Source organism: Heterocephalus glaber, unplaced genomic scaffold (genome assembly GCF_053883595.1).
Source record: "Heterocephalus glaber isolate CG9 unplaced genomic scaffold, H.glaber_assembly_v1.0 deba00000470, whole genome shotgun sequence".
NCBI lineage: Eukaryota > Metazoa > Chordata > Mammalia > Rodentia > Bathyergidae > Heterocephalus > Heterocephalus glaber.
The window spans coordinates 27,928,345-27,952,557 of record NW_028258145.1 but is presented as its reverse complement, the minus strand read 5'-3'; the positions used below and the strand labels follow the sequence as shown (position 1 = coordinate 27,952,557).

The 24,213-nt window shown below is 44.0% G+C and overlaps 1 protein-coding gene across 2 annotated transcripts in view; it reads left to right on the top strand.

The window, feature by feature from the left end:
- Positions 1–23,297, top strand: part of Hk2 (hexokinase 2) — a 98,086-nt gene extending 74,789 nt beyond the window's left edge. For both annotated transcript variants that reach the window (XM_021258253.2, XM_004844653.3), the window contains exons 8-18: positions 501–656; positions 2,090–2,323; positions 3,621–3,925; positions 5,393–5,541; positions 5,783–5,902; positions 8,621–8,716; positions 9,188–9,287; positions 9,378–9,561; positions 10,652–10,807; positions 11,903–12,136; positions 20,835–23,297. In XM_021258253.2, coding sequence (XP_021113912.1) covers positions 501–656; positions 2,090–2,323; positions 3,621–3,925; positions 5,393–5,541; positions 5,783–5,902; positions 8,621–8,716; positions 9,188–9,287; positions 9,378–9,561; positions 10,652–10,807; positions 11,903–12,136; positions 20,835–20,979 — 1,879 coding nt within the window. In that variant the 3' untranslated portion in view covers positions 20,980–23,297. The remainder of the gene's footprint in view (positions 1–500; positions 657–2,089; positions 2,324–3,620; positions 3,926–5,392; positions 5,542–5,782; positions 5,903–8,620; positions 8,717–9,187; positions 9,288–9,377; positions 9,562–10,651; positions 10,808–11,902; positions 12,137–20,834) is intronic.
- The last annotated feature ends 916 nt before the right edge of the window (positions 23,298–24,213 follow it).

Sequence of the window (24,213 nt, the reverse complement as noted above, 5' to 3'; positions counted from 1 at the left end):
TCCCTTGTGACCTTTCCCCCTCACCCTAGTCCTGGGTGGTTTTCACAGGAACCTACAGATGAGCTGCAGGGGGGAGTGTAGCGCAAGTTGATGAGTAGCAAGTACTATGCCCTGCATTTAATCAGATTGACATATTTTTTTCTCTTGAAAATATATACTGGGCCTCAACATAAGATTTTATTTCTAAAAATCATCTTGCTGGAGAAAAATTTGTAAAAATCACTTTCCTAGACAAAATTTGCTTTACCTACATCTCAGCTTGTTCCAGAAAGTTCCCTACTTGGCTTGGATGTTACATTTGGCTGCTGAAGGGCTATCAGCATGAGGGACAGCCCCAGCCCTGAATCTGATTTCTAGACAGTGCCATATAAGTTAATCCTTAACCATACACCAGCCTCTAAGTTATGCTCAAGTGTCCCACGTGTGTGTTTCCCCTCCCCAGGAAGGTTATGTGTTTACTGACAGAGGAACATTGCTGTTCTGTCTCTGTCTCCCTGCAGGTTCGAGAAGATGATTAGTGGGATGTACATGGGGGAGCTGGTGAGGCTTATCCTGGTGAAGATGGCCAAGGAGGAGCTGTTGTTCCGGGGGAAGCTCAGCCCAGAGCTCCTTACCACAGGCAGCTTTGAGACCAAAGACGTTTCAGATATTGAAGAGTAAGCTTCTGCTTCTACCACCTCTCTGTTCACTGGGTCTCTGGATGTGGGCACAGGTGTCTAGGGAATAAGAAAGACGTATTGGCTCTGACCTTTTATGCAGGGCCACAGAGGTCTCACAGGTAGCCCATGGTGCACTCCACTTGCTGGGGTCCCGGCTTGTTGATGATGAGAGTGACACTGAAGTGACTCAGTGCTGGGGACAGTTGGCTCCCAAGTGCAAGGACTGGGGCGTTGCGCTGGGTTGAATGCTGAAGGCATCAGAGAGGGGACTTCAATGATTGTTTGTTTTTGCCTCCATTTCCTTCCCCTGAAGCTCTGACTTCTCATTCCTCATTGGCAATTCTCAAAAAGGACCGTCCCAGCTAGGCATGGTGGCACCCACCTGTAATCCCAGCACTCTGAGAGGCTGAGTCAGGAAGGTTGCAAGTTCAAGCCTAGCCTGAGCAACATAGTGACTTAGTAAAACCCTGTCTCAGAATAAAAACTAAAAAAGCGACTGGGGGTGTAACTCAGTGCAAAGGCCCTGTGTTCAATTCCCAGTACCAAAAACCAAAATAAAACAACAACAGGACACCATCCTGACCCCTGCTTCCTGGTACAAAAATAGGTCCTTAGATGCCCAGAGGTAGACCCACCTATTCACAGCCCAGCAGGGGCAGGCATGAGGTCCAATTTTTATTTTTCAGGAAACAGTATCACAAGAGTTGGGCCTAGTTGTCTGTTTGTGAGATTTTCTCTTGTAGATTGAGAAGGTCCTGTGGTTTCAGGGGCCAGTTGTAGAGAGGAGGTGGTTTTAGAATCAAAGGGAGCAATGAACAAAGTTTAAAGGATTTTCTTATAAGTGGAAACCCCAGAGGAACTATGCTTTCCTGTTGCTTAGTCCCAGGAGAAGAGTATTCACACTAGCTAGGCATTTCCTCCCATGTGAAGGGTGCTCAGCCAAGGGTGCTCAGCCAAGGTTGCGCCAGCCCTTTACCAGCAGCTTCAGGCACAAATAGCCTGTGGCTGCTTTGGAGTGAAAACAACAGCCGGATTCCCATGTTCAGAGGTGGCTGATGGCAGAGACTCCATCTGTCTGTGCTAACGTGAGCAAATAGCCCTAACTTACCAACTCTGTTTAAAGCACCACAAACAAGGCCTTGTCCTCATTTTGCACATAGAGAGAAATACTAAGTTTTTTTTTAATCGGGGGAAAAAGAGGGCACTAGAGGGGTGAGACAGGGTGAGAGAGAAAGTGAGAGAGAGCACGAGAAAAACCTCAGGTGGCTGTTTTTTATCCCCACTCTGGTCCTACTCCCTCACCCCCACCCCACACAGCAGTGATGAGGGATTCTGCTCTCCCTGGAAATGGAGTTTGCTGGAGCTGAGGCTTCCTTGTGAGCCCACAGTGGTCATACACTTGCCCACAACATCATCTTTCTGTTTTCCAGGGAGAAAGATGGCATCCAGAAGGCCTACCAGATCCTGGTGCGGCTGGGCATGGATCCCCTGCAGGAAGACTGTGTGGCCACCCGCCGGGTCTGCCAGATCGTGTCCACACGCTCTGCCAGCCTGTGTGCAGCCACACTGGTTGCTGTACTTCGGCGCCTCAAGGAAAACAAGGGCGGGGATCGGCTGCGCTCCACCATCGGTGTTGATGGCTCTGTCTACAAGAAGCACCCTCAGTGAGTCAGCCTCCCTGCCTGGAGGTGATGGAGACCCGAGAGCACTTGGGACTGGTGACTCTATGGGGCCGTCCAGTGTGCATTCCATGGAGTTGAGGTTCTGTGTAGAATAAGTGTCCATTGAGCAGGTGGGAGCTGGGTGATGTCATCCCTGCTGTGTGTAGAGGTGATTTCTGGAGGCTGCTGAGACGGGCTCTGCTCAGAGCTCCCCTAGCTCCTGGGTACTCTCCCTGTCACCATTTTCCTTATGAGTTAGTCTTTCGTTCTTTACTCTTGCATGACTCTTAGTGGGTCCTACAGGTGCTGTGTCCTCTGCTAGGGGCCACTCTAGCCTAGTGGGTTACTCTTGGCTGATTTTGATATTAAATTGATCCCACTTTGTCCATGTTTTGATCCCTTCCATATATATATATACCATATATACCAAAATGCTCAAATTTCAACTGGGACCTGGGAGATACTTCTCAGTTGTGCTCACGTGTTTTCCCATCATTTTCTCTTAATGGGAGTGCCAGGTCAATGGACCTTCATTAACTGAATGGACTACTATGAAAGCTGTAACCTGAAGCTTCCCTAGTCTCCTAGCCTAGAGCCTCAGGAACTTCAGTGTACATATGAATCCTATGAGGATCTTGTTAAGAGGCTGATTCTGGGTGAGAAGTTCTGGAATGAGCTGGGATTCTGTATCTCTACCAGTCCCTAGTGAGGTGCTGCCCACAGACGACACATGGCTCAAAGCGAGTGAGGAAGTTTCTCTCTCACCTGGAGAGTTACTTGCTGAATTTGCCTGTTGTGCTCAGCTCTTCAGATGCTTTTGAGATCTTTGGCAGAAACAGGCCAGAAGAAAAGCATTTCTACCTGTTTAGTGTCTTTCCTAGGCAACATCAAGACAAATGATAGGAATGAAAAGTAAAATGGCATCAGAGCCATGTGAGTCCTTCAGGCTGCCCCAGCAGAGGTTGATTGTAGCTTACTGAGCAGAGGAACTGGTGTGCAGGTCAGCTTGCTGAGGAAGAGGAAGTCTTATGTGACTGTAAGCTGGAATTGGTGGCTTGTTAGAAGGGTTCTTTCCTTTCAGTGGGGGATAAACTCAGGCAGGGTTGGTCACAATTGAATACCTGAAATTTTGCATAGTGACCTCTAATTTAGGAGAATGGAGAGAGGAGGTTGAGGATAGCATCTGCTTCCACAGGGGTCTCCTAGGATTTGGGGTTGAGGCAGTTAGCCACTGGGCAACCATTTGCACCCCAGCTCTTAACTGTGGACACCTGTCTCTCAACCCCTTTGGTGACTGTAGTTTCGCCAAGCATCTTCACAAGGCTGTGCGGAGGCTGGTACCTGACTGCGACGTTCGCTTCCTCCGCTCTGAGGATGGCAGTGGCAAAGGGGCAGCCATGGTGACTGCAGTGGCTTATCGGCTGGCTGACCAACACAGAGCTCGCCAGAAGACCCTTGAACCTCTAAAGCTGAGCCGCGAGCAGCTGCTGGAGGTCAAGAGAAGGATGAAGGTTGAAATGGAGCGAGGTCTAAGCAAGGAGACACATACCATTGCCCCTGTGAAGATGCTGCCCACCTATGTATGTGCCACTCCCGATGGCACAGGTATGAGGCAGGTGCCCTGACCTGGTACTGATGCTCAGAGAGGGCTCCCTGAGCATTACTTAGCCATGGACTTTTGAACCAGAATGTTTCTTCAGCTGTTGTACTTTAAGTGAATGTTAGTGTTCCATGTAGTCAACAAGGGGTTCCTCTGCTAAAAATCAAACAGTAATATTAGTCAGTAGTTACTGAGTGCTTGGTCTATGTTAACACACCCATTGTGTATTAATTCATTTAGTATTTGTTAACTGTTAAAACTTAGAAATTTCCTTGATTGACAAACTGCCATGTTTGGCAGAAAACAGAACTTGCCCCAAGATCATACAATTGTTAAATGTCAGAGCTGGAATTCAAACCTAAGACCTCAGGCTCCAGAGCCGTTTCCCATAACCATCACATTGGTCTGGGTTAGGAGGCCAAAAACTATATTCCATAGGTGAATTTGACCCTTTCCTGTTTTTGTAAATAAAATTTTATTAGTACAGAGCCATGCAATCCATCTATGCAGTGTTCATAGCTTCATACTACTCTGCCAAAGCTGAACGGTTGAGACAGATTATATATCCTACACAGTTTAAAATGTTAGTTGTCTTCCCTTTACACAAAGAGATTTTTGACCTCTTATATAGGTCTTGTAACCTGAAAAATTATCTAGTCTCTTCCCAATTCAGACCAAATGACTGATGAGGAGGTCAGTAGAGCATGGTTAGTGAGGTTGCAGGTGGAGTTTGGTTCCTGCTCAACTTTTTCTACCATTTTAGCCCTGAACAAGTAACTTTGCCAGCTCAGCCAGATCTTGGTTCATTCCATGAGAGGAATGAGATGCCTCCATCCAAGCAATGCCTAAGGGTTGGATGAGGACTGTATGCGAGGGTTTTTCCGCACATTGAAATTGCCCAAAAAGGGAGAGTTTCTCACTTCAAGACTTTTTTTTTTTTTGAAAATAGATTCTATTTTCCACCACCCAGGTTTGACAGATGTCAACATCACCTGTATTTCTTTTTTTTTTTTTTTTTGGTACTGGGGATCAAACTCGGGTCCTTGCGCTTGCACAGCAGGCAGTGAAACCACTGAGCTAAATCCCCAGCCCTCACTTTAAAAGATTTCTTTTCAACTTCTTTTAAAGAGCTATACTCTATTCTAGAGTCTAACCTAGGGTGGCTTTTGTCTTGGTACAAATGTTGTATTTCGATAGTTTTAAGTGTAGAGTGTCAGAGTTCCCCATGTTGTTCTGCTGAACTCATTCTGATTTTTGGGTCCCCACCACATAGTCTTCTTTGAGAACCACTAACAAGCCAGCAGGGATATGGTCTGGGGATCTTAATCATCTTCCCTATTAGGGGGAGCTCACATACCATTTCCCCCTGAAATTTGAGAAGCTCTAGGGAGGACCCCCATTCAGGGAGTGGAGCATGAAATCTGTCACTCTCTGCCACCCCAACTCATTATCTTCCTGGGTTGATTTTTCAGAGAAAGGGGACTTCCTGGCTTTGGACCTTGGAGGAACAAATTTCCGGGTCTTGCTGGTTCGTGTGCGGAATGGGAAGCGGCGAGGAGTGGAGATGCATAACAAGATCTACTCCATCCCACAGGAGGTCATGCACGGCACTGGGGAGGAGGTGAGGCAGGCTGGTACCCCATGAGGGCTCAGTAGACTTCTTGGCTTCAAGGACAGCACTGTCTCTGCTCAGCCGTGGTCCTAGTGGGGCCATGATGACAGTCTGGTTTCTCCTTGAGTCTGGGGTTAAGCTGAACTTATGTTTCTTCTGGGTAGAAACCTTGAACTTGGGCTTAGTACCTGCTGGAGGCAGCCTGCCCTGGCCAGAGTCCATCTCTCAGCACCCCAACCTCTCCCTGCAGCTCTTTGACCACATTGTCCAGTGCATCGCTGACTTCCTGGAGTACATGGGGATGAAGGGTGTGTCTCTGCCTCTGGGTTTCACCTTCTCCTTCCCATGCCAGCAGAACAGCCTGGATGAGGTAACACTGCCCTCCTGGAGCACTTTCCAGGGACTTTTATTGACTAAATGAGCCCAAGTTTGGAGCTGGGGAGAAAGCTGAGCTGAGAGGAAGGAAAAGAGAGCTCAAGTGACCATTAGGAGGGGGGCTTCCTGGTGGGAATGAGTTGATCAAGGCTGATGGAAGTTAAGTAGGTTAGCTTGGCTGCAACAGTTGTTGGGATAATAATGAAAACAATGATCAAATTAAAATATTACTCAAAAATTTTAAGCACTTTTTGCCATGTGCTATGTTGGCTTCCTGTGTGCACGATCTCCTTTAATCCTCACAGCAACCATATAAGATAGTTGTTTGTAGATCCATATTATCTGGATGTGGGTGTGTAAGCCAGGGCTCTGTAGGGATGTGCTTTGTTCTTCTGAAACTCATGACACATCCAGGTTGATAAAATGCCAAGCTGACGGGCATAAAGCACTGAGCAAGTGCTGGAGGCACTGTGCAAGTGGGTGGTAGGGAGCACACAGATTACTAGCAAGTTCTGGCCTCTTAAAAAAGGATCTGGGTGTACATGAAGCTGGCTCCTCATGGCTGCCAAGTTATACTATCCTGCTCGTTACGGCTCAGGTCATTTTTGTTGTCTCCTGTTGTGGATCCTCTGGGTCTTCTCTGGTTCTACCTTTGCTTCCCATTCCCCTTCAACTTAGGTTGGGTGGATGAAACAGGTGGATACAGGTCTGGTGCTCCCAGATGTTCTGTCCTAAGAAGTAAAGGATTGAGTAGGCAGTGGTTGAGCCTGGGCTATTGACTTAGGCCTGAGAGCTCAGTTATTTGAGTGGTTTACTCTTTTTGTCAGTCATGTAGAAGAAGCCCACATGCATGCCATGGGTGTATGGTTTGCTGTGGATGCAGTTGCCAGTAAAGAAGGCGTGGTTGCTGCCTTAGATACTTTCAGATAAATTGGGCTGATGAAGTAAGCTCAGAAAAGTACAAGCTGCATTTGGAACATGCATTAATGGGATGCTGCAGAGCCAAGGACATGGAGCACACACCTGTAGGACACCAGAAGAATGAGGAGTTCGTGGAAAAGTCAGGAGAAAGTTGTTTTGCAAAACTTTTCTTTAAAAATAATAATCTCATAATATACACAAATATAAAAAATGATTAAGAGGAACATGAAGTATGACACTCCAGTATATATTCTTCCAGGGCTTTTCCTACTAAATTTCATTTTAAGCAGACACTATCTTTTCACATCAACATGTGTATATACCCTTTATCTATTTATCAGGTGAACTGGAAGAACTGTTAATTGTTTCTATGTGAATCATAAGATTCCAGGTCATTCTGTTGGATTTTATTCTGTATGTTTCAATTATTTTGTAAGAAGCACATGTAAGTCTGGAATCATAAGAAGGAAGAGCATAGCGGGAGGCAGTTCCGTCTGTCAGCTCTGGTGAGCTCATCCTGCTCATGAAGGGTCAGCAGGTGAGGTGCCGAAGAGACCTAGAGGCCCAGGGGCATCCAGCTGCACTTTAGCATCACTAGCCTTGTGCAGTCTCCTCAGCTGTTGGGACCTGTTTGTCTTATTACAAGGATCACTTGAGTGATGTTAATTTGAACATTCTATAGACTTCTATTTGTTGTCTGGTGCTGAGAATGGAACCCAGGGCCTTATGCATGCTAGGTAAGTGCTTGTTCACCGAGCTACACCCCCAGCCCTTGTAAACTTTGAAGTGTCAAATACAAACCTTTGCCAGAGAAGTGAAGCTAACTTGTAGACAAGAGAGGTAGGTGGAGATAAACACTCCCTTGTCTGGATGTGGATGTTTAAACTAAGGGCTTCACAGGGATGTACTTTGTTCTTCTAAATCTCCTGGGATACACCCAGGTTGATAAAGTGCCAGGCTCATGGGGATGAACCACCAAAGAAGTCCTGGAGATGGAAGTGGGTGGCAGTGAGCACACAGCATACGGGTGAGTTCTGGCAAAAGGATCTGGAGATGCCGGTGCTGGTTCCTGATGGGTGCCATAGAATAGAGGGTCTCAGGAAACAAACACCTCTCTCAGGTGCAAAGCCATCAGCATCTGCTCCCCAGACGATCCTGTGACATTGTGAAGGACCACATTAAAGACAGGTGCAAAGAGGACTCTGCAGATGGTGGAGAGCTTTCCTCTCTGAGAAATGTAGGGTGGTAGCAAAGTCTAGACATCTTTTCAGCTATGGCAGGGGCATTTACTTACTGAATATTAGAGTGTCAAAATTAAGAGACATACATGACCTTTCTGACAAATGACAGGGACAGGGTAAACTGCTTTGCCCAGTGAAGGAAACAAGTGTGTAGGGGCATTTATTTGCTCAGTGCTATGAGCCCATTCATGGGTGTCTGTATGCCTGGAGGTGAGTTCTTCTCCTGACTTCAAACTGCATGTCTCAGACAGGTTACATCAGTGCCTCAGTTACTTGTCAAGTGGTGTGATTGTGGTAAGTGTTCTACAAGGTGGCTGTGAGGATTAAATGTTGTGCTGTGCTTAGCCCACTATGTAGTGCACAATAGATACTCAGTAAATCAAAGTGAGTACCTAAGAAACAGGTTTACGATCCTCTGTAGGTGAGATTTTTGGTAATTCCAGGGAATCTGTCTGATCCGTGAGGTTGAGGTCTAGAAGCATAGCCAGGCTTCCGGAATGACGCAGGAGGCCTTCTCTGATGTTTTCTCACCATGCATATGTGAATTTTAGAGCATTCTCCTCAAGTGGACAAAAGGCTTCAAGGCATCTGGCTGTGAGGGTGAGGACGTGGTCACCCTGCTGAAGGAAGCAATCCACCGGCGAGAGGTAGGGGAGACACAGTGTGAGACCTCCTGTGTCAATTTCTTTATCTTGAAGCGAAACATGGGTGCAACATTGAGTTGTTGTTTTGGTTGGAGGAAAATTAACTTAGCCACTTAACAATGGTTGAATGTCCCCTATGCCTTAAGCTCTGCTCTGGGCATAGGGATTCATGAGTGACCACAACAAGATCTAGCTCAATAATCAAAAGCCCATGACCCAGTGGTGGGTGCTATCAGGGCTATGAAAAAAAAATGAAATGGATGAGAAGAGCAGGCAGGGAAGCAACAATCTTACTAGCACAACTGGGGACCAGGTCTCTGAACAGGTAACATTTGAGCAAAGACTTGAATGAGATGAGAGAATGACCCATGATATGAGTTATATTTTATGCACATATAAGTCTCCCTTACAAATGTCTGACAGTTGAATATTGGCGTTCATTTGTGGACTAGATATCTGCTTCTGCCCTCTCAGGAGTTTGACCTGGATGTAGTTGCAGTGGTGAATGACACAGTAGGAACTATGATGACCTGTGGCTATGAAGACCCTCACTGTGAAGTTGGTCTCATTGTTGGTAAGGCACCAACCACCCTTCCCACATGGTGATGCTCAGTGTCAGATGGGTGGAAGGCAGGTGTGAGCAAGATGCCCTTGTGATCGGCAGGTACTGGCAGCAATGCCTGCTACATGGAGGAGATGCGTAACGTGGAGCTGGTGGACGGAGAAGAGGGGCGAATGTGTGTCAACATGGAGTGGGGGGCCTTCGGGGACAATGGATGCTTAGATGACTTCCGCACAGAATTTGATGTGGCTGTGGATGAACTCTCCCTGAACCCCAGTAAACAGAGGTAGGCACGCAAATGTGTGGGCCACACAACTCAGAACTGGCCTGCAACTAGTGATTGAGTGATCAGAGCCTTCACCATATAGTCCCCAGGATGCTTGTTCTGTTGAGTTGCTAATGGATTTTCTTGAAAGGGTTTCTTGTCAAAAATACCTGGAAAATTCTGAATTAGCAAATATAAGCAGCCCTCCACCTGGAGGCCTTGGAGAACGGGCAGGAGAGCATCGGAATCCAGGTCTTGAGACTCTGAGGGACAGCAAATGGAAAGTGAGACCACCTGCTGCCCTGGGGAGAAGCACTGCTGGGTTAGCCCTTGCAGGAGCTAATCCTTTTCAGCCATCCAGCATCTGGTGTGCCCTCTGTTGCCAGAGTCACAACACCCCATGGATAGTGGTGGTGTGGCAGTGGGAGGTTTCAGCTGAGGGATTGTAAGCTCTAGCACATAGCCCATTAGGAAGATGTTATCTGTAGGGTTTCCTAACTGGATTAATCAGGGACCCTAGTCCTACAGAATGTACTTTGCAAAACATTTGTCTACCATACAGTTCCCAGACTAAATAAAATATCTGTGGGAAGAGGCTGTAGTAAGGTAAGATGGGGCAGTGTCCAGGTTTTGGTTAACACTGGGGATTTTGACTTTGTGAAGGGCACTATTCAGGATCAAAAGACCCTCAAACCATGTCATAGTCACCTCCAGCTCCAGTGACCAGCATGAGGATCTGCAGCGGGGACTAGCTACTTGAGAATACTGGTCAGGTCCAACAGAAAGCATGCTACCTGCCTAGTGGAATTAAGGATTAAGACTCAGCGAGTGTCCCTCCCTGCTGCTGGAAGTGTGGTGGAGTTCTGGGGTGTGTTCCTGAGGAGTTGGAAATAAGCCCTGAAAAGGAAATGAGCCTAGATGGTGGGGCCAATGCCAAGAAGCCCCATGGGCTTTGGGTACCATGGTTAGGTGGTGGATCAGCATGTGAAGCCACCAGGAATCCTGCCCAAGTGAATTAAGAGGCATCTTCCCCACTAGGGGGAGGCTGCTGCTCTCTACTTTGTCCCACCACCTTCCTGCTTAACCTCTGTGAATGTTACACATGTTGCAGGTTTGAGAAAATGATCAGTGGAATGTACCTGGGCGAGATTGTCCGCAACATCCTCATTGATTTCACCAAACGTGGGCTGCTATTCCGTGGCCGCATCTCAGAGCGGCTCAAGACAAGGGGAATCTTTGAAACCAAGTTCCTGTCTCAGATTGAGAGGTATGAATTTTGGGGCTGATGGAACTGTGTCCTCCTTTTTTTTCATGGACAGACAAACTGAAGGAATTCCACAGCTCAAGTGAGCTTAGGGTGTGGCTTAGACAAAGGTCAGTTTAGTGGTTAACACATTGGTGGATAACTTTCTCTTGAAAGTTTATGTTCAGTGTGGCATGAGGCCATGAAATGTGATAGCGTTGGAATTTAGACCAAATATCAAAGCTAGAAAGAAACCTGCTTATAGGATGTATGTTGAAACACACAGGAAGAAAACCAGACAATGTGTCCATGCTCTGCTTGGAGGTGCTTCTCAACTGCTGGCTATAGTAATTGGGCAGCCAGGATTGAGAACAGGTGGGATCATCAGGCAGCCCATTAGAGCAAACTCTTGCTTCTCCAGCCTAATGGCAGAAAAGTTGGCTCCAAATTAGAATGGTGAATTTTAGAGCCCTTTAAAAATTAATCCTGTCATTACTCTCAGCTCATAGACTAGGAACTTGACATGAATAGACCCCTTGGGCATCTGTACAGATGAATAGAGAGAGTGTATTCTAGTTTGCATGTCTGTTCATGTGCAAGGAGATGATTCTAGGTTTCCAAAGTATTTCACTGTATATAATAGCATTTATTTTCTTCGTGCAGTTTTATTTACACCTGTTTCATAAATAGTACATAAGTAGGATCCAGACAACAGGAGTCTAATGCTGGTCAGAAGTGTCTGTGTCCTGCAGACCCATAGACAGCAATGAAAGAAAGGATATGAGTTTTGCACCTGGAAGCTACCACATGCTGGCATTGCCACTGCCTTATTATTTCCAAATGAGGGGCATATATAGACAGTGAACCACCTTCTGTTCTGAATATCAGTTGTATAGTGGCAATGCTACCTTGTGTGGCCATGTCTTTATATTCTTGTCTCTCTTGGGAAGAGTCAGGGTGTTACCATAGGAGGGGCAGTGCTCTGATTTCAGGGGCAGGGCCCACTTTACAGAGCCTGCACCCTGAGAGCCCAACCCCAAGGAGCCTCTCTTAATAAAGGATCTGGGGCCACCTCCCTCTCTGTGCATGACTGACCACACTGTCTCCTTCCTGCCCCAGTGACTGCCTAGCCCTGCTGCAGGTCCGTGCCATCCTGCACCACTTGGGGCTTGAAAGCACCTGTGATGACAGCATCATTGTCAAGGAGGTGTGCACTGTGGTGGCGCGGCGGGCTGCCCAGCTCTGTGGCGCAGGCATGGCTGCCGTGGTGGACAAGATACGAGAAAATCGTGGGCTGGACACCCTGAAAGTGACAGTGGGTGTGGATGGGACCCTCTACAAGCTACATCCTCAGTGAGTACCTGGCCCTGGCCTACTCTACTCTCTCTTCCCTTCTCCCATTCTTTCTTAACTTTATATAAATTTTCAGCCATTCCAAAGAGTGTTTGATGTTTACAGTTTGAAAATTAACAATCAGAAGCAGGCCTATGTTTCACCCCCAGCACTGGAAGCCTCGTCGTGTGCCCTCCCACATTTACACTCCTTTCTCCTGCCAGGGACCAGAGCTGGGTTGAATCAGTCTCTTGCTTTAATTTTCCCATGTACCTAGGTATAAATCTCTGTGAATGGAATCACATGGCACCTTTTCTCTGACTTTTCTCACATACCGCATGTATGATTAAAAAAAGTATTTTCCCTTCCTTCCTCCCTCTCTCCCTTTACCTTCCTTCCTTCTTCCCTCCTCCTTCCCTCCTCCTCCTCCCCGCTCTCTCTTTTCTCTTCCTCTCTTTCCCTTCCTTCTTTGTCCTTTCCTTTCTTCCTTCATTCAGGGTGATGTGTCCCTACGTTGCTCAGGCTAGCCTCACAGATCCCAAGTTTAAGCAATCCTTCTGCCTCAGCCTCCCAAGTAGCTGGGATTATAGGTGTGCATCACCGTGCTCAGCTTGTATTTATGGTTTTGTGAGGTATCCACATTGAAATGTGCAGTTACAGTTCATTAATTTTGGATATCATAGCTTTGTATGAGTATGTTATTTCATCTGTTGATGTGATGTTTGGATCATTTCTAGATTTTGACTATTTCAGTACTGCTGTGAATATCTAGTAAACATACACTAGGACCTCAAGCAAGACATTTTTCTATGGTCTAAAGCAGAGATTGGCAAGTAATGCCACTGACTGCTTTTGTAAATATAGTTTTATTGGAATGCAGCCACACCCAAGTGAGTCTGTACTGGCAACGGCTGCTCTCACAGGAAGAGTAATTGCAACGGACCACTTGGTCTGCAATGCTGAAAGTATTTGCTGCTTGCTCCTTTGTTGAGAGTTTGCCATCTTTCGCTATGTAAATACCAAATTTCATTTTCATCCTACTTTCCTTCTCCTTTCTCTCTCCCATCACCATTTTGCTTTTCTTCTTCCCTCCCTTGTGTATGTTTTACATAATTTGTTTAAAAGTCAAGAAGAGTCCTAAACACTCTCCCTGGAAACTTTTCAGATAGAAGTTAAAGGGGTAGACCTGTGCCCTAGCCTGGTAGCATACGCAGGATGGAGGGGAGGACAAAGAGTCCTGGATTGAACAATGACCTGCACTCCTTGTGTGTGTTGGTTAAAGAGGGGATCATGGAAGATCCAAGTCCCTTTCCTTGATGATCAGTAATATTGTAAAAATAGCCTGGGCTCCAGATATGAGTTGGGAGATGGACTGTGTTAGTCAGCTTTCTGTAACTGTAGTAAAAGACCTGAGATAATCAGCATATAAAGAGAAAATATTTATTTAGAGGTTTCAAACCATGATTGGTTGGCCCTGTTGCTTTTCAGCCTGTAGAAAAGCAGCACACCACGGCAGGAGAGTATGTGGAGTAAAACTGCATACCTTGTAACTGGAAAGTAAAAAAGAGAAAGAAAGACAAGGTCCCACAGTTCCTTCCATGGGCACTCAACCAGTGGCCTAAATACCTCCCAACTCTTAAATGTTCTCGTATCTCCCCATAGTACCAAACTGGAGACCAACCCTTTCACACATTGGCTTTTGGGGGAACATTTCAGATCCAAACTATGGCAGGGATGGAATAAAACTAGCTAGCAGCCCTAGAGCTTGGTGTCTTCTTCTTCACAGATGGTAGGGCCTCTAGACCCTGCTGTGTGGGGTTGAATAGTGACTGCTCTTTTTCAAGTCCCATATAGAGAAAATCTGTGATCACTCTAATGTCCTAAGAGCAACCCTATACATCTGCCCTCCCCTAAGAGTAGGAAAATCTATTGGGGAATAGGATTGGGAATAGTAATAGGGAATAAGAATAGCTCCCAAGAGAAAGGAGGGGTCCCAAATGGTTGCCCCATCTTCCCTTTTTGTTTTCAGTTGTGTTTTAGAGTAGATGTGGGTTTAATGTGAAACCTTACCCTAGGACAATATAAAACCACACCTGAGGGTCTTGGTGCCCCCTGCAGAGTTTATAAACAGCAAGGCATGTATGTGGCTTATGACTTTCTCACTGATTATTATTATTATATTTTTGGTACTGGGAATTAAACTCAGGACCTTATGTTTGCCAGGCAGGCGCACTGCTGCTGAGTTAATCCCCATCCCTCTCTCAGACTAATTTTAAGAGCAGAATTCACTGAAGGCATTTATCTCATGGTTGAATCTTTTTTTTTTTAATTAAATTCTTTTATTGGTACATTGTAGGTATACAACACAATTACATTTCTCATTGGGAATTGTACCTTTACATAATGCATCTTGGTTCTTATTTTTTCCCCATTCCTAGCCCTCCCTTCACGCCCTCCACCCTTCCCTATTTACAAAGACTTTATTTCCATTTTTTCCATTTCTCATCATTTTTCCTTTCCCTTCTTTCCTTTCCCCTGGCCCTCCCACTACCCCTACCCCTTTGGACCTTTTCTTCCTATTTTGCATTATCAATTATTCATTCTAATCATTGGTACATTTTAGGTATACAATATAATGACATTCGTCACTGGAAATTTGCACCTTTACATAGTCTCTCTTGGTTCTTATTTTTCACCCTTGCCCAGCCCTCCCTTCAACTCCTCCATTCCTCCCTATTTACAAAGATTTTGTTCCTATTTTTCCATTTTCTCATATTAATCCCATTCCCTTCTATCCTTTCCCCTAGCCCTCCCACTTCCTTCCCCTTTGCCCCTTTTCTTCCTATTTCACATGACCTATTATACATTTAGTCCTTATTTACACTTTCAGTTTCTCACACCAGAGAAACTATTTGGTATTTATTCATGTGTGTCCTATTTATTTCACTTAAGAGTATTGCCTCAGTGTGCATCCACTTAGCTATAAATGTCTCTAATTTCTCATTTTTTATGGTTGAGTAGTACTCCATTTTATAAAAAAAATCACATTTTCTTTATCCAGTCTCCAGTTGATGGGCATTGGGGCTGTTTCCAAGTTTTAGCTATTAAAAACTGTGCTGCTATGAACATGGGCACACATATATCACTGTGGTATGATTCATTTAATTCTTTGGGGAAGATCCCAGCAGTGGAATAGTGGGGTCTAATGGGACTTCCAGTCCTAGTTCTTTGAAGTATGTCCATACTGATTTCCACAGTGGTTGCACCAGTCTACACTCCCACCAGCAGTGGAGCAGGGTTCCTGTTTCCCCACAGCCCCAACAGCATTTGTTATTGTTTGATTTCATGATAGCAGCCATTCTTTCTGGAGTGAGGTGGAATCTCAGCGTTGTTTTCATTTGCATCTCTCGAATGACCAGTGATGTTGAACATTTTTTCATGTATTTATTTGCTATTTCTACTTCCTTGTCTGAGAAATGTCTGTTCATTTCAGATGCCCATTTTCAGATTGGGTCTTTAAATTTGGGAGGTCTGATCTTTTTAAGTTCTTTATAGATTTGAGATAGTAGACCTTTGTCTGAGGAAGAGCAGGTGAAGATTTTTTCCCACATTGTGGGTTGTCTCTTCACACTGCTGGTGGTTTCTCTTGCTGTGCAGAAACCTTTTAATAAGAAGAGATCCCACTTGTTGATTGTGCCAGTTCACGGGCAACTGAAGTTTTGTTCATAAAATCTTTTCCTACACTGATGTCTTCAAGGGTTCTACCTAACCTCTGTTCCAACTGGTTCAGAGTTTCTATTTTAATATTTAGATCATTAATCCATTTTGATTTTAGTTTAGTGCATGGTGAGAGATATAGGTCTAGTTTTAATCTTTGGCAAGTTGAATCCCAATTTTTCCAGCACCATTTATTAAAGAGGCTATCATTCCTCCAGTGAGGGTGTGTGGCTCCTTTATCGAAGATGAGATGGCTGAGTGTGTCTGGCGTTGTTTCTGCATCTTCTAATCTGTTCCACTGGTCCTCAGGTCTGTTTCTTTGCCAGTACCATGCTGTTTTTATCACAGTAGCTTTGTAGTATAGTTGCAGGTTGGGGATTGTGATACCCCCTGCCATGTCTCTGTCACCTAGAATTGCTTTTGCTATTCTGGGTCTCTTCTTGTTCCAAATGAATTTTTGGATTGTTTTCTCAAGGTCTATGAAGTATGCTGCTGGGATCTCAATTGGAATTGAATCTATATAGCAGTTTTGGAAGTATGGCGATTTTCACTATATTAATCCTTCCTACCCAGGAGCAGGGGATGTCTGTCCATTTTCTGATATCTTCTTCAATCTCTTTTCCGAGTGCCATAGTTTTCACAGAAGAGGTCTTTGATTTCTTTCGTTAGGTTGATTCCTAGGTATTTCAGTTTTTTGCATGCTATTGTGAAAGGAAGTATTTGCCCTATTTCTCTCTCAGTGAGTCTGTCATTGGTGTAGAGGAAAGCTATTGATTTTTGTGTGTTGATCTTGTAACCAGCTACTTGACTGAATTTGGTTATTAAGTCTAGAAGACTTTTGGTGGAGTTCTTGGGGTCTTCTATATAGAGTATCATGTCATCTGCAAATAATGACAATTTCACTTCTTCATTTCCTATCTTTATTCTTTTTATTTCTTTCTCTTGTCTAATTGCCGTGGCTAATGTTTCCAGAGCTATACTGAACAAGAGTGGTGATAGTGGACATCCTTGTCTTGTTCCTGATTTTAGTGTGAAGGATTTCAGTTTTTGACCATTTAGTATGATATTGGCTGTTAGTTTTTCATAGATGGCTTTTATCAGATTGAGGTAGAGTCCATCTATTCCAATTTTTTGCAGCATGTTTATCATAAATGCATGTTGGATTTTGTCAAATGCTTTTTCTGCATCTATTGAGATGATCATATGATTTTTGTCCTTGGCTCTATTGATATAGTGTATTACATAGATTGATTTTCGTGTATTGAACCATCCCTGCATCCCTGGGATGAATCCCACTTGATCAGGGTATATGATCTTCTTGATGATCTTCTGCATTCTGTTTGCCATTATCTTATTGAGGATTTTTGCATCTATGTTCATTAGTGAGATTGGCCTATAGTTCTCTTTTTCAGTTGGGTCTTTCTCTGCTTTTGGGATCAAGGTGATGCTTGCTTCCAGGAATGAATTTGGGAGTACTGGTTCCCTTTCAATTTCATTGAAGAGTTTAAACAGTAGTGGCAGTAGTTCCTCTCTAAATGTCTTGTAGAATTCAGCAGTGAAGCCATCAGGGCCCGGGCTTTTCTTAGTTGATAAGTTTTTAATTACATTTTCAATTTCATTTGTTGATATTGGGTTGTTCAGAATTTTTAGGTCTTCTTCATTCAACATTGGTAATTCATATGTATCTAGGAATCTGTCCATTTCTTCTGTGTTGTCCATCTTATTGGCATATAGGTTCTGGAAGCAGGTATTGATGATCATCTAGATTTCTGCTGGGTCTGTTGTCATTTCACCCTTCTCATTCCCAATTGCATGGATTTGGGCCTTTTCTTTCCTTTTTCTGACAAGGTTGGCTAAAGGTTTGTCAATTTTGTTGATTCTTTCAAAGAACCAACTCTTGGCTTCATTGATTTTTTGTATCATTCTCTTAGTCTCCATTCCATTGATTTCTCCTCTGAGCTTTATAATTTCCTCCCTTGTATGAGCTTTGAGGTTATCCTGCTCTTTTTCTAGAAGCTTGAGGTTCAGCATCAGGTTGTTTAGTTGGGGTCATTCTGTTTTCCTAATATGTGTATTCACTGCTATAAATTTCCCTCGTAAGACTGCTTTCATTGTGTCCCATAGATTCCGATATGTTGTATTGTCATTGTCATTTAATTGAAGGAACTGTCTGATTTCTTCATTAATTTCCTCTGTGACCCATTGATTATTCAGAAGTGTGTTGTTCAATTTCCACGTGTTTATGAAATTTTTTGAGTTTCTTTTGCTATGGATCTCCAATTTCATTGCACTATGGTCTGATGATATACAAGGGATGACTTCAATTCCTTTGCACTTACTTAAACATGTTCTATGTGTGAGTATGTGGTCTATTTTGGAGAATGACCCATGTGCAGCTGAGAAGAATGTGTATTCTGATTTTGTGGGGTGGAAGACTCTGTAAACATCTGTTAAGTTCATTTGTTCAAGAGTTCTATTGAGGTCTAGTATTTCATTGCTTATTTTTAGTCTAGTTGGTCTATCTATTTGTGACAGTGGGGTGTTGAGATTCCCCACTACAATTGTATTAGTGCATATATGACTTTTGATGTCCGTTAGTAATTGTTTTATATAGTTGGGTGCACTAGTGTTTGATGCATAGGTATTTATGATTGTCATCTCTTCCTTTTGGATTCTTCCCTTTACAAGGATGTAGTGTCCTTCTTTGTCTCTCTTAATCAGTGTTGGTTTGAAATCTACTTGATCTGCCAAGAGGATAGCTACTCCTGCTTTTTTTCGGGTTCCTGTCACATGGAGTATTATTTTCCACCCTTTCACTTTCAGCCTATGAGTTTCCTTTTGAATGAAGTGTGTTTCTTGTATGCAGCATATTGTTGGATTTTGCTTCTTGACCCATTCTGCCAGTCTATTTCTTTTGATTGGTGAATTGAGACCATTAACATTGATGGTTATAACTGAAAGGTATTGACTTGTCATTGCCATGACTTTTTCTTTTTTTTGGGTTCTCCCCCTTTACATTTAATTTCTTGTCATGCCAGGTGGGTTCATTCTCCTTTGCTTCCTGGGGTTGTGATCCTCAATGTCTGTTCCTAGGATATTGTGTAAAATTCTTTGGAGTGCTGCTTTGGTATTCACGAAGTTTCTAAGGTGCTCTTTGTCATGAAAGTATCTTATTTCTCCATCAATTTTGAAAGATAGTTTTGCAGGGTATATCAATCTGGGTTGGAGGCTGTGTTCTTTTAGAGCTTGGAATATGTCACTCCAAGCTCTTCTTGCCTTGATGGTTTATGTTGAGAAGTCTGCTGTGATTCTGATGGGCTTTCCTTTGTATGTGATTTGTTTCTTTTCTCTAACTGCTTGTAGAACTGTGTTCTTCTGTTGAGTTTCTGGAATCTTAACAATTATATGCCTATGTGTAGATTTTTTTTGATCAAGGCTATTTGGAGTCCTATATGCCTCACTTATCTGTATGTCAAGGTCTTTTCCCCTGCTTGGGAAGTTTTCTGCCATTATTTCTGTGAAGAGTTTTTTTATGTCATCTGCACTCTCTCCTGTTTCTTCATTGAGCCCAATCAGTCTTATGTTATTCTTTTTTGCATCATCTAGCAGCTGCTGGATTGATTTCTCATGTTCCCTTATAATTTTGAAGCCATTTTTCTTTTCCTGGTCACTAATTGCAATCTTATCTTCTATATCTGAAATTCTGTCCTCACATTGGCTCATTCTGCTGTGTAGACTTTCAGTGGAGTTTTTCATGCCTTGGAAATCTATTTGCATCTGTTTTATGGATTCCATTTGTTTCTTATGTTGGGATTCCATCATGTTCCTGAGCTCCTCTCTAGGTTTATTAATCATGTCTTGCACTAGGGGCACAATTTCTCCTGTTATCTGAGAAATTATTTCTGATTTCATTTTTTCCAGATCCCTTTTTGTTGCCAGTTCAGTGGGTCCAGATGGTTGAGTATCAGAGCATTCCATCTCATTTCCCTTTGGCGTTGCTGTAGGTGATCTGGAAGTCTGGTTTTGAGACTTATTGACGTGTTTTCTCATTTCAACTGGTGCGGGGGGCTGTTAGTGCCTGCACGAATTACCTCCTCTGAGCTGGGAGAGGTGGGACAGGGGCTGGGAGCATTGGTAGGGATGGTGACCCAAAAGCCCTTTCCTGTGGGCTGGGAGCAGCGGGAGGGATGGTGGCCAGGAAGCCTCTTCCTCTGGACCAGGAGCAGTGGGATGGCGGCTCAGAAGCCCCTCCCTCTGGGCCAGGAGCAGCGGGACAGAAGGTGGCCCCAAAGCCCTTTCCTCTGGACCAGGAGCAGTGGGATGGCGGCTCAGAAGCCCCTCCCTCTGGGCCAGGAGCAGCGGGACAGAAGGTGGCCCCAAAGCCCTTTCCTCTGGGCTGGGAGCAGCGGGAGGGATGGTGACTGGGAAGCCCCTTCCTCTGGACCAGGAGCAGTGGGATGGCGGCTCAGAAGCCCCTACCTCTGGGCGGGGAGCAGCGGGACTCAGTACCTTGGTCTGGTGGTCTGGTGTCCTCTGCATCTTTGTAGTGTGGAACCAGGTGGCTGCCTGTCTGCAGTGGGGTGATTTGGCATCTTCCGCATGACCGAGGACCTCGGTAGGGCATGCACAGACCTGCCTGTCTGCAGCGGGCTGATTCAGCGTGTTCTGTGTGACTCAGGACCTCGGTAGTGCGTGGGCAGACCTGCCTGTCTGCAGCGGGGTGATTCAGCATCTTCCACGCAACTCCTCATGGTTGAATCTTAATCCCTCAGTGGCCCACTGTGAGGTAGAATTTAGGCATATTACTAGCATTTTCCAGTCTTAATTTTCTGGTACACAAGACATAGTAACGGTTTGCCATATTGTAGCTGTTATCCTTCTCTTCTTAATTATTCCTGGATCTCCAGCATCACTTCTTAGGGTCTTACCTCTGAGGACATAAATCAATTCATGACTAAGATGGTTTTTCATTTGTCTTTTTTTTCTTTTACCCTTTTTCCAGCTTTGCCAAAGTCATGCATGAGACAGTGAAGGACTTGGCTCCAAAATGTGAAGTGTCCTTCCTGGAATCGGAGGATGGCAGTGGGAAGGGGGCTGCTCTCATCACTGCCGTGGCCTGCCGCATCCGTGAGGCTGGACAGCGATAGAACCCCCCCAAGATTGGAAGGGACATCTCTGCTTCCCCTTTCCCTGTTTAAATTATAAGGTGTCATCTCCTGTATCAGAGACAGACAGACCCCATGGCTTTCCTTTGGCAGAGAGGACCCCAGTGGACTAGATTTTGTCTCTGAATATGTTCACTGTAGAGTTTGGTACCTAACATTTGCCTTTTCTGAGGTACAGAGTAAGGGTTTGTTCACACTGGTCACAACCATTCCTACTGGTTCACTTTAAAAAAATGTGATTCCCTGGCCAAATTCTACATCCCTATACAATCCTACAAGATGGAAGCAGTCCTAAAGATGGGGTTGCCTCACCTTGGAGCTGAACGTGACATTTCTAGGTGGAGAGCATCCCCTTGCATGAACATTGATGCTGATTCTCCAGTTAGAGGACGCAGGTTTCCACTAATGATGCAAGCCTGATCCTCCTGCAAGCAGACTTGGAAGGGCGGAGAGGTGGCAAGTGGAAGGAAATCTCATAGGCATCCATGGCATCCTTTCTTTGACATGTTTATGAGTGTTACCCCATGGATTCCAGCATTTACTATTCTGGAATCAAGGAATTCCAAGTCTGGGCAATGAAACCAAAGCCAGGAGTTGACACATCCCATGAGTGGGTTGATCTCTGCATCTCACCATGGGCACATGGATCATCTGAGCAATGAACCTGGGGAAAAGGGAACCTTTGAGTTTATTTTTTAAAATTTTCCTGTATAAGTGGAAATACTGTATTTTAATTTATATGTGAAACTTACTTAGTTCATGAAGTAGGTCTACTCTTCATTATGTGATTGATTGTATGTAATGTATTTATATATGTTAATTTGTTATATATATATACACACACACACACAAAGTATCCTCAGACTTGGCCTCAAGTCTTAATAGAGCAATTTAGTTTAGGATGGAAGGTAAAGATATTGACAAGCTCCTAGAAATACCTCATTTGCCTGCAGGAAGAGAAGGGAAGCCTCTTCGGGGTGAGTGAATGGCAAAGCATCAGCTTTCTGGCTCCTCCCTCCCCTGCATTCTTGAAAATGTGTGGAAGGCAGGAATGGAGACTAAAATCTGGGCCCATGGATTGAAGAAACCACAGCAACTGTCTGCTCTGTCTAGAGACTTTCCTGGGGCAATATTACAGGGGATATGAACCAAAGGAAACCAAAGAAATCATTTCAAGTAGACCCATTGCCTAGAAGTCTTTATCTGTATTCTTATGACAGTCAATAGTATTTTAAAGCTGTCTAACAAAGGAAGCCACCAAAAATTTTTAAAATTCTAATTGTCAACATCAAACCAAAACGAAGTAATGAACCAAACAAAACCTCAGGGACAACATTTTTGGTGTGTTTGTGCCCTCCCAGCAAATTTCATCTTGAGTTTGTCTTGTAAATGTTTTACAAGAAATGTGCTCTCCTGATCTGAGCTGGCATTGGTCTACGGGCCTGTTTTTGTTTTTTATATACATATTTATTTCATGGCAGAGATTAGAATGGTGTAAAAGCCACCAGACTACTTTCCAAGAATGCAGTTGAATCTGAATCTGAAAACCCACTTCTGCCCTAATGTAAAAACAATCATGGACATTAAGCTTGGACACAGTATGATAGTGGGAATGGCCTTGTAAAACTATTAAATAAAATATAAGGATCAAAACAGAAAAATGGACAGGCTCACAACTTAGTTGCACCCAATTTTTGTACATTTTCAAACTTGGGCTGAGAACAGCGCCCAGTTATCGTTTTTGAACAAGATGGGGTATGAATAAGTGAAAATGGCCCAGATCCTCCTGGAAATGAAAAAAGAAAGGGGACACGTCCTCACTTGTTATAGTCTGACTTTACATGTCCAGTGAAGCTCCTCTGCTGTCCCCATCTTCAGTTATTATCTAAAACGTGGGTGCCTTCAACTGCAATGAAAAGTCAAAAGCCACCTATAGACTTGTCAATCACTAAAGGATATCCATGAAATGTAGACGAATTTTTAACTTAATTTTATTATTACATTTTAAAATTACATGTTTTAAATGTGTAATATGTGTGTGGCTATTAAAGATATGTTGTTGATTTCTAAGCCAGAACTCTCAACAGTGCATGTTGACTGTGATCCCCTGGTTGCTGCTGCTCTGCATGGTGTAAATAGAGTTGATCTCAGTCTTTGCCTGGAGTGTGCCGAACGTGGATTAGTCAAACCCTTGAGCACTCAGTTTGGTGAAGATGTCGTCACTATGTACAATAAAGAACTAGTTGAATTAACTATGTGATGTTAAATATTATTAATAAATTTTAACTTTTTTCAAAATATTCAGTGTGTCATCTGAGAAAAATATTCAGTGTGCATTTTTAAGACTGGCTATCTTAGGGACATATTAGTACTTCCTGAACAGTCTGATGAGTGAGTTATGTATGTCTTGGATTTTGTGTGTATAGTCATCTCAGTATGCAAGGGAGAGTGGCTCAAGAACCCACCCAAAGATACCAGAATCTATGAATTTTATATAAGTCTTACATAAAACATAAAGTAGTGTAGCATTTGCACAGAATTTATATACATCCTCTGTATAGACTATAATATCTGCTACAATATAAATACTAGGTAAATGTATTGTTTAAGGAAAAATGGCAACAACAGTGTACATGTTTTTTGGGGGGGGCCAGGGGTACTGGGGATCAAACTTGTACATGTTTAATACAGATGCATTTTTTTTCTGGATATTTTTGACCTGAGGTTGGTTGGCTGTACCCTTGGAGTCCATGGACAAGGAGGCCAAATATATGTGTATGACAGGCATGTGTGTGGTCAGGACATGGCCTGATCCTAGACATTTTCCTCCCCAGAAATTCAGTCCTAATGGAACTGGAAAGTGGCTTTTCCTGGAGTCAACCACCACTAGAGAACCACGGTTATCCTGGCATCTCTTGTTTAAGCAGTGGGCTAGGATGTAGTGTTACCCCCAGGGTCTGCAGCTGGTCTCAGGAGGCAGATGTGATTCTCTTTCAGGATGTGTAGTTCTTGATGTAAACATCCATAAAGCACTTGCCTCTTGTCCGTTTCTACCAGTCTTTTCCTACTCCCCAATAAGAAAAACATCCAGTGAACAAATTTCCCAGAGGTTTCTAGTGATACCCATTGACATTGATGTGGCTTGACAGTAACTAAGGGAAGAAAATGATCAATGCAAAGAGGATAATAGAGCCCACAGGCTAAGTGTGGTGGCAC